We start from the raw sequence: 10,323 nt of genomic DNA, 5'->3' as shown, positions 1-10,323 counted from the left end.
TTACATTCTTAAAGGGCCCAAAAAATCAAAAGATATCATGTTCAAAATGTGTTTGCCACCTAATAAACTATTTATACTAGCTTTACCAATTCTAAAGAAATAAAGTTGGTGTGATTATTCAAAAGGTGATTCCAAATTTCAAAACGTGTTGTCTAACATGGGAGACAGTGGTGGTCAATCAAAGGAAAAGTTGATGTCAACTTTTCAAAAAGAAGAAAACTTTTCAAAAAGAAGAAAACTTTTCAAATTTTCCAAGTGGACGGTGCAATTTGTCAAAAGATGCAATAATTATTCCTTCCAAATTGAAGAAATTTTCAAATTCGGAGCTCATGATTTCAAGTATAAATGTTGACCAAGTTTTATAGAGTTGGGTGAGAAGGCGTGTTGGAGAAATCAATAAGTAGGGGTAGAGGTGACTCAACATGTTGACTAGGAATTATTCGTAGTATGGCTAAAATAGATTTCTTTTGAATAATAGTTTTTAAGTAACATGATATCTAGAAAGCTTATAGTTTTTAAAATTGGACTGATTGAAAAGTGACTACTCGAAAATAGTCTGAATTGATTTATATGAAGGAAACGTTAGATAAATGAACCAGTTAAAGATTGCTTGAAGCAATTGAAAACCGACCAAATCAGTTGGGTTTGAGCATAAACCCAATTGAAAAACTGGAGTCCATTATGGCATAAGTTAGTCAAGCAAAGTTTAGTCAATTAGTCAAGCAAAGTTTAGTCAAGCAAAGTTTGTCTTATTTATGGAAAAATTGAGTCAAGCAAAGTTAGTCAAGTAAAGTGAGTCAAGCAAAGTTTGTCATATTCATGGAAAAATTGGAGTCCATTTTTCTAGTTTTGTAGACAAACAAAGTTTGCCAAAAAATTGGAGTACATAATGGTGTGATGAACACTACTCCCTTGAGGTAACTTGATGTTTCAAAATTAACAGTCCATTATGTTCTAATGTCCATGTATGAATCAGATGTTAATTTCAGTAACGGGAGCTAATATATTGATTAAACTTGAAAGTAAATTGAAGTTCAATGATTTGATGGAAACAAATTAAAGAAGAGTGACCTAATTGAGATTTTCAACTAAGTTTAGCAACTAAAATGTAATTAACCTAAAAATAGAGTTATAGAGTGTGTTTGAGCCATATTATTTTTAAAGAATGTATTTTGGAATAGTAAATTAATGAAGAATGTTTGGTTCAAAAATAAGGAAAAATTTTAAATTTGCGTGTAATATTATTTTATTAAAGAATATGTGATTGAAATAATGTCAATTCGCTGTTTAAAAATGTATTTTTTTTCCAAATAATGCGACTCAAACAAGGCCATAAATGACATTTGAATATCCAAGCAAAGTAAATAAGAAGCCCGGCTTCATAATCGGTGAGGTTTTTCTTTAAATTCCTCCATTTACCTCTAAAATTTGCTAAGTCAGACAATACTCACTAACCACTAATAGCGGGTTATTACATTTTTTTTTTTTTAAATTGTAAATGATTTTGCACTAATGTATCGTATACATTTGCATTTACAGTTATGAAAAATTTGAGTTAAATTTTTTTTTTCAGTTACAAGAAATATAAAATACACCCAATAATCATTTTTTGTGGTTGATAATTTTACTAAGTGATTTGAGAAACATTTACTAATCCGAATGTGTTTTATTTCATTTTTTCGTTTTCTTTTTTCTTTTTATTGTTATAGAACTGGAACCAAATCGAAGAGTCTTTTGTTAGACAATTGGTTGATCAAATCATTAAGGAGACAAAATTGATGTATTTTTGGAATTGATCGACCATGCAAAAGGAGACTTTATTTATAGTAAAGAGGAAAAAAGAAAAAAAATTCGACTGAAACCGTACTAAATGACCTACAAAGTAGAGAAAACTAATGATTCTAATGCTAGACTCATAACTAAAGATAAAACGTCCGGCACTAGATTTCATATGCTCTGTTTCATCATTCATGAACCAAGACAGCTTCAGTCAACACAATCCTAGAAGCTCCATTCATGCCCACTTCTATTCCTAAGAGCCCATCATTTACTCAAGAAGAATTTAAGCTAATTATTTTTGGTAACCATAAAAACCTTCCTTCTGGCTGTCGAAAAAATAAAAATGAAAAGAAAACCTTCCTTCTATGGATGGAAATTCAAGCTATATTGCATAAGTCAAGTCAAACTGTTTAGGATTTAATTTTAAAGTTTTACACACATCAGGCTACCTTTATTTTCTTAAGAAAATCTCCACGTTCTACTGGAAAATATGGGAAGCCTTTAAAAGTTAATTATTATTTTTGGATTATTAGAACTATGTAACTTTCATTTGTGGAAAAACTTGCACAGTGTCCACAAAAGGTAAAGAAAAATCTCCGCCTCTAATGGAATAATTTTTTTGGGGGGGGGGGGGGGGGGAAAAGTGTGTTGGGGGGGGGGGGGGGGGGGGAAGAAAGTGAAGTCCATAATGGAATGATGAGCAGTTTGAGCACCACTCACTTGAGATAGAAGCCCATCCAACTCTTAAACCATAAATTACGTTTTCACTTACCTTGCAGGGAGCATTTATTTCGTGTGTGTATATATATACACTCACACTTGTATCAAATTCCACATTACAAGCCTCTCCCAGTTTTCATTCTACATTTCAAATTATCCATGGGAAAGAATATGATCTTTACGTTGGCAATGCTTTGCTTGCATATAAACTTTGTAGCATCTCTAAAAAGCTCCACAGACGAGTATGCTCTTTTAGCCTTCAAATCTCAAATAACTTCCGATCCAAATAATATCTTTGCTAAAAATTGGTCACAAGGAACCTCATTCTGTAATTGGGTTGGCATTACTTGTGGGAGAAGACATCAAAGAGTTAGGGAGTTGAATCTAGCAGATATGGGTATAGGAGGTACTATTGCTAAAGAAATCGGCGAACTCTCTTTTTTGAGATCCTTGATTATTAGCAACAATAATTTCCTTGGATTTATCCCTGACGAAATTGGTAATTTAAGTCAGCTTCGAGAAATAGATATGCATGACAATGAGCTGAGCGGTCCTATTCCAACAGGTCTCGAATTTCTTGAAAATCTACAAAAGCTAAATCTCTCCTATAACAGACTCCATGGGGAAGTTCCTAATAGGATTTTCAACCTCTCTTTTTTGACGGGAATTGATTTAAAAGGCAATAGTCTCCTAGGAAGTCTTCCTACAGATATCTGCAATAATCTTCCAAATATGGAGTGGCTAAGAATTTCTTATAATCAAATAAGTGGTAACATTCCTCCAAGCTTGGGAACATGCAAGAAGCTTCAATATCTTTCTTTGGCGTACAATGATTTTTCTGGAAGCATTCCAATGGAAATCGGAAACTTGTCAAAGCTTCAATATCTCTATCTAACAGGAAATAATTTGATAGGTACGTTTAAAGTGGTTTTCATATACAAAAATCTCCCAAAACATAATGTTTTCCAAGAAATTGTGAAATTGAACAATATTGTTAATCATTCACATCATAGCTATTTCATACATTCATAGTGACCTGTGTATTGTTGCCTATTGATTACGTCATTTTACATAGCTGCACCAAAAATTAAGTATGTACTTACCCCACGAAACCTCAATTGTGCATTTTGAAACTGGGAACCTATTTTGGCCCATAAATTATTCATGCAAAAGCATGTAGAAACATTGACCAACATACCCCTTTTTAATTCCTACCTAAAGAATTGAAGTTGTCATCACACCCTTTTAAACAAAAAAATGATACAATATTCAATATGGCTTGATAGCAGAATGAATAAAATTAGTTTTGACAAATATGTTTAAACATGTATAGCATTTTCCAAATAACTAAAATCGTCGTAATAACATCAAATACTGAGTACCCAATCAGCATGCAATGATGATGGATACTGCTACATTTAATAATTAGTCAATATTTTATATTTCATTATTAATTGGATCTAGTTTACTTTTAATTTGTTAGATTGAGGACCTTGGATGCAATTTCAGTTATGATTAATGATTAGGGATTTCTTTGTTAGCTGCAAAGATGAGCTTTGTACACTGAAATACTTTGATTAGAAAATTATAAAGTAGTAAGAGTTTTTCTTCAACAATTTCCACCTAAATTTAGGGTTGGACATGGTCCAGCTCGGTTCTAACGAGAATTGAACTGATCCGAAATTTTCGGGTATTTAGTAAGTGAAACCGTCAAGTCCAAATTTAATTATGGAATCGTTCGGGTTCGGTTCGGTTCTGGGGTTTCGTATTATAATTATATTTTTTAATATTTACAAAGTTACATTACTTCAATTAGTGATATGTTTAATCTTAGCTCTTACAAAATGATGTAATCCAATCTTACGTGTCTTTTGCGTCTTTCTTTGCTGAGTTCTTCATAGATTTGGTTATTAAAATTACAGGAAGAGAAAGATAGTGAGTTCAAAATAATTAAGAGAGATTTTGTGGAACTTTAATTCAGTTTTCTTTAGTAGAAATGATACTATAGTAGGGTAACAGATTTGGATAAAATTGAGGTCAATTTGATTAAGTCCTTGTTTAAGCCCATTTTTTGGAAAGAATGAATTTTTGAATAGTGTAAAAAATAAGGAAAAGTTTCAGAGTTGTATGTAATATTATTTTATTGAAGAATGTGTGATTGAAATTATATCAAAACACTGTTGAAAAATATATTTTCCAAAAGAATAGGGCTCAAACAAGGGCTAAGTTGGCTTTGAACTGAAAACTAGAAATAGGAAAATAATATTTTTTGGTTTGAACTAAATTAACTAGTTAATAAACATATTCAGAAAAAATAAAATAATTTTACTTATTTAAAATAAATGAATTAAAAAAATTGGGGAGATTCAATTTTTATTCGGTTCTTCGAGTCTTGGTCTAGAATCGAGAACCGAACCGAACTGTACCCATCGGTTCTCGATTCAAATACTTGTTCGGATATTTAACTTGAGAAGAACTGTTGGGTTGGGTTGGGTTCGGTTTAGGAGCTTTGTCCAGCCCTACCTAAATTGGTATCAGGCTGAATCAATGATTTTTCCATCTAAACCAACTATTCGGTATACGATCGCAAATCAACGAATTATTGATTTTTTTAAATTCACAAGCATTGTATGAATAGACATGTTTTTAAGTCCATTCTCCTTTTCCTGCACTGCATTATTGTTTATTTGATAGTTTAATCTTCTAAATTAAGTGATACATCATTCATCGGTCATTCTATAATCATTCTTATTTCAATAATAAAATTTAGAAACACCAATATTGGAATTTAAAACCTTTATATTTTCAATAAAATTAACTAATTCTGGTAAATTTTTGAAATTTTAAATATTTGGCTTTTGGATTTCAATTTTTAAAATCCTGAAACGTACTTACAGGAAGCATTCCATATGAAATTGGAAAACACATCAGTACTTCAATATTTATATTTGGATACAAATATTTTAACAGACCTATGTGCCTACTTATTAGTACTTTTTGTATTTATTAATTTGAATGCATTGACAAACTCTAGAGTACTCCACAATACAGGTAAAATTCAACATTCAATTGGCAGTTTGTCAAATTTGAAGACATTGTCTATTTCTATTAACAGTCTTCAGGGTCAAATACCAGAATCCATCTTCAATCTCTCCATGTTAAAATCACTTGATTTTAATACCAACAGTATATCCGGCAATCTTCCATCATCAATTGCCAATGGGCTTCCTGATCTTGAAGGTCTCTATCTTGGTAGCAATCAATTGAGCGGAGAAATTCCTGCCTCTGTTTCAAATTTTTCTAAGCTTACTCTCTTGGATTTTAGTGGCAACTCCTTCAGCGGACGAGTACCCATGAATCTTGGAAATTTACAGAACCTACAGAAACTAATATTAGATGGTAATGAGTTGACAAATGATCCTTCAATGCTCGAATTGGATTTTCTTATTTCATTGACAAATTGTAGGAATTTGAAGATCATACGGATGGGATTCAATTCTTTTCACGGAATATTACCAAAATTGTTGGGTAATTTGTCAACATCTTTCGAATCTTTCAATGCCGATTATTGTGGCATTAAAGGTGTCATTCCTAATGAAATTGGTAATATGAGCAACTTGATCGAGTTAGGCATTGAAGGCAATGAATTGACAAGAACAATCCCTGACACATTGGGTCAATCAAGAAAATTACAAAAGCTGCGACTTGGTTTCAATAAACTAGGGGGGTCGATACCTTTCAACCTTTGCAATTTGGTTTATCTATATCATCTAAGTTTGAGCAATAATACGCTTTCTCAACAGATGCCAACTTGTTTAGGAAATCTTACATCTTTACAAGAAATTTATTTAGATCACAACTCATTGACTTCCACTATCCCATCCACACTTTGGACTAACAAGGAAATTCGGATTTTGAGTTTAGCTTATAATTTGCTGAATGGGTCATTGGCTTCAGAAATTGGAAACATTATGAGCATGAGAGAGTTGAATTTATCTGGAAATCAGTTTTCAGGTGATATTCCAAGCACCATTGGGAAACTTCAGAATTTGGAAAATCTAACATTGTCGAACAATCAGTTACATGGTCATATACCTGAGTCGTTTAAGAATCTGATTTCATTGAAAAATTTGGATCTATCCAAGAACAATCTCTACGGTGTAATCCCCAAGTCATTGGAAAGACTTGAGCACCTTGAGCATTTCAACGTTTCGTTCAATGAACTTAGTGGTGAAATTCCATATGGGGGGCCTTTCAAAAATTTCAGGTCAGAATTTTTTATAGGCAATAGAGAATTGTGTGGAACATCTCAATTTAAAGTCAAGCCATGCAAAAATAATACAACTAGATTATCAAGCAATACCAGAGTTCTAAAGTACATTCTACCGCCAGTTGCTGTTGTATTGAGTTTGGCCATTATTGTGGTTTATGTAATAAGACGCAGTAGCAGAAGTAAAGTTCTGCTAGCTCAGCCCACTTCCCCCATCACTATCAAGAGAATTTCATATTATGAAGTTCTAAATGCTACCAACAATTTTGGTGAAGAGAATCTTATTGGCGAAGGTAGTATCGGTTTAGTGTACAAGGGAATATTTTCAGATGGAATGATAGCTGCAATTAAGGTTTTTAATCTAGATTTGGAAGGTGCAAACCAATGTTTTGATACTGAGTGCCAAATATTGTGCAACATTCGTCACAAAAATCTTGTCAAGATAATTACTAGTTGCTCTAACCTTGATTTCAAAGCCTTGGTGCTGGAATATATGCCTAATGGAAACCTTACAAAATTGATATCCTCGAGCAACTGTTTCCTAAATATGTCTCAAAGATTGGAAATAATGATAGATGTGGCAAGTGCACTCGAGTATCTACATCATGGGTGTCCCTTTCCGATTGTTCATTGTGATTTGAAGCCCAACAACATACTTTTAGATGAAGACATGGTTGCCCATGTTGGAGACTTTGGCATTTCCAAGCTTTTAGCTGAAGACCAGAGAATTTCAATTACCAAGACGTGGGGGACCATTGGATATATGGCTCCAGGTAAATGATTTTGTCAACTACTTATATATATTGTTAAATGATATACACTATGTTGAATTATTATTAAAAATAATTATGGCCTGTGCAATTAGTTTTATACTAACATATGCAGTGCGATTATGTAAATTGAATAAATTGCTTTTGCGGTAAATTTAGTAGAAAGAGTTCAAGAACTGTCGTGAATTGATAATCATGACATACATAGTAAAAAGATAGTAATTGGTCTAATGCACACAACTAACCATTGGTTTAATACAAATGTATACCCACGAATTATGTGAAAAGTAATCATTGGTCCATTGGTGAAAAAAGATAATCACGACTTGAAAGATAACTCTATGCGCATAAAAAAAATATTACTATATTTTGGAGAGGATCATACTGACAATGTATAATAAAATAGAGAGAAAGGGAGAAGAAAGTAAAGAAGTCAATAGACTTTTGTGTATTTAATTGAGAACCAAAATTCTCATATTTATAGGAAAGAATTAGGTCTGTAAGAAATACAGTAGTCATAATTAACATACAAGGGTATGATGTTCATTTGCCAATAAACATATAACTTACAACATAAGTGTAATTAGGATAATTATATTTCCATAACAACTTTTATTATTTACACCATATTCTAATTTTACTTAAGGTCCTTAATATTTGCTTAATATAGCATTTATTCTCTATTTTTTTAAATGAATTTTTATCCTCAACATTTCATTAATTAGTACACATCATCTTTGACAGCTGTTTTTATCAAAACAATTCTTCGGGAGGACGTAAGGCAATATATATATATATATGCAAAAGTACGATATAATACATTTTTCCTCATTTCAAAAGCATGTGAACATATATTTTGACATAAATCATCATCAAGGATCAGATGTGTTGTGAGGTGATGGATATTGAAGATAAGAATTAGACGAAAAAAGTTAAGACTATAATTGTTATAATGTCAAAATATTGAGGACCTTAACTCCAATTAAAATGTGGAGGTAGAAGAAAAAAATTTGGTGTGAATATAATTAGCCATGTTATTAACTATTATATTGCTTGCTTGCTAACATTATATTAGTGTATTAGTATTGGTTCTCATTTATTTATTTGTCGTTTGACATTTCCCATGTTAATTTGATCACATATGCCAATTTTGTAGAGTATGGATCTACGGGATTAATATCGACTATGGCAGATGTTTATAGTTATGGGATTATGCTAATAGAGATATTTACTAAAAAGAAGCCGACATATGATATGTTTGTTGGAGAGTTCACAATGAGGAAATGGGTGTTTGAATCATTCCCCGATGCAATAATGCAGATAGTGGATGTTGATCTAGTGAATCTTGAAGACAATATTAAAGCCAAAGAGATCTGCTTTAGATCAATCATGGGACTAGCACTAGAATGCACAGCTAACTGGCCCAACGAGAGGCTCAATATGAAAGATGTTCTAACAAGGCTCAAGAAGATCAAAACTGAATTTTGTAAAGCATAATACTGAGGTGGATTAAGATGAAGAGGTTTGTTTCTTAAGTAAATTTGCTTTTTCCATCTCGTAAGAACACAAAAAGGTAAACATTTGAGGTAAAATTTTATTAATGAAATCAAAACCCATTTTCAGTTTTAGTTGTCATAGAATCCAGTCGTCATATTGACTACTCTTTAAAACATACTTCAGTCATCTCTCATAATCTTATTATATCTTTCTATAAAAACTTGGAAATCATTTTTGGCTTCCGCCATTGTTTTACGGCATGTTATTATTGTGAGTTACTTCTGTGTAAGAATAACATGATATCATTACGCGGGTGATACTGATGAGATGATAAGCAGTTGTAGCATTTTCTTTTAATTCTAAATTATTATTTTAGTAAAGTTGCAATGTCCTATTTGGTTTTGTTTCTGATGACATTCTTCCTTTCTCTGTTCACATTTTTGAATGAAAAACGTTCTCTTTTCTTTGAAGGAAGGAGCAGACCATCTTGAAGAACTATGGAGAGTTTCTGACTGCTATGTTGCATTCAAGCTATTCTCAATCGTCAGAGTGCCTCAAGGCCTACCCTTATACAGATAACACTCATCAGTTATTTTGCAAACTGTCTTTTAGTCATTAGTAAGTAATTTTTCACCCACAGATGAAGAAGTGAATTGTGCTTCTGTTTCTGTTCATCTATCTTCACATAAGGAGCAATTCCCAGCAAGGGACATGTTTATAATGGTATTCCGAATGAAAACACAGTGTGATTCCTGCTGGATAAAAAAGCTGGTTTTCATCTCTTTCCTCTTTTTTTTATTTACTATTGCTTGTGAATCAAAGATCTAACAGGGCCATAATTCAGAAAGACAAATGCCAAAAACTGCAAACAATCAAATTACTGACCAAATAATTCAGAATGTCATAGTTTACATTGCATTATCAATGATAAATGAATTATGTTTCCTTTCATTTCTTGACTTGTGAAGGCCTTAAGCTCTCCACAACGGGAGACATTCCCACCATGAGACATGTTTATATTGGTATTTTCTGTTGGAAATTTTTTTCGAATCTTTAATAATTTTGTTCCATTAGGATTTTGAAATTTTCATTTTGATTTTGTCGTGTCTTACAAATGAGAAACACTAGAAATTCACTAACCATAAATATGATACGTGAATGAAATAATAATTGAATCACATCTTATAGTTTCCTGTTGATTTGCGGGAATATCAATTAAGATAAACATGGAAGACTACTTGATTTAAAGATAAATGAAAAATTGAGACAATAGCCCCACATGCATGA

General features: G+C 32.1%; 1 protein-coding gene across 2 annotated transcripts; it reads left to right on the top strand.

Moving 5' to 3' along the window:
- The first annotated feature begins 2,491 nt into the window (after positions 1-2,491).
- LOC111395592 (LRR receptor-like serine/threonine-protein kinase GSO1) lies at positions 2,492-9,816 on the top strand. 2 transcript variants are annotated; one of them, XM_023021645.1, is made up of 4 exons: positions 2,492-3,412; positions 5,551-7,542; positions 8,696-9,061; positions 9,518-9,816. In XM_023021645.1, the coding sequence occupies exons 1-3, from the start codon at positions 2,659-2,661 to the stop codon at positions 9,034-9,036; spliced, it is 3,087 nt and encodes a 1,028-aa protein (XP_022877413.1). In that variant the 5' UTR covers positions 2,492-2,658; the 3' UTR covers positions 9,037-9,061; positions 9,518-9,816. The 2 variants fall into 2 exon arrangements, with proteins under 2 accessions (XP_022877413.1, XP_022877411.1); XM_023021643.1 differs by having other exon boundaries at positions 9,508-9,816.
- Positions 9,817-10,323: the final 507 nt, after the last annotated feature.

The sequence above is a fragment of the Olea europaea genome, chromosome 6 (genome assembly GCF_002742605.1).
Source record: "Olea europaea var. sylvestris chromosome 6, O_europaea_v1, whole genome shotgun sequence".
In the NCBI taxonomy this organism is placed as follows: domain Eukaryota; kingdom Viridiplantae; phylum Streptophyta; class Magnoliopsida; order Lamiales; family Oleaceae; genus Olea; species Olea europaea.
The sequence above is the reverse complement of the archived record's forward strand: the minus strand, read 5'-3'. Positions and strand labels throughout refer to the sequence as shown.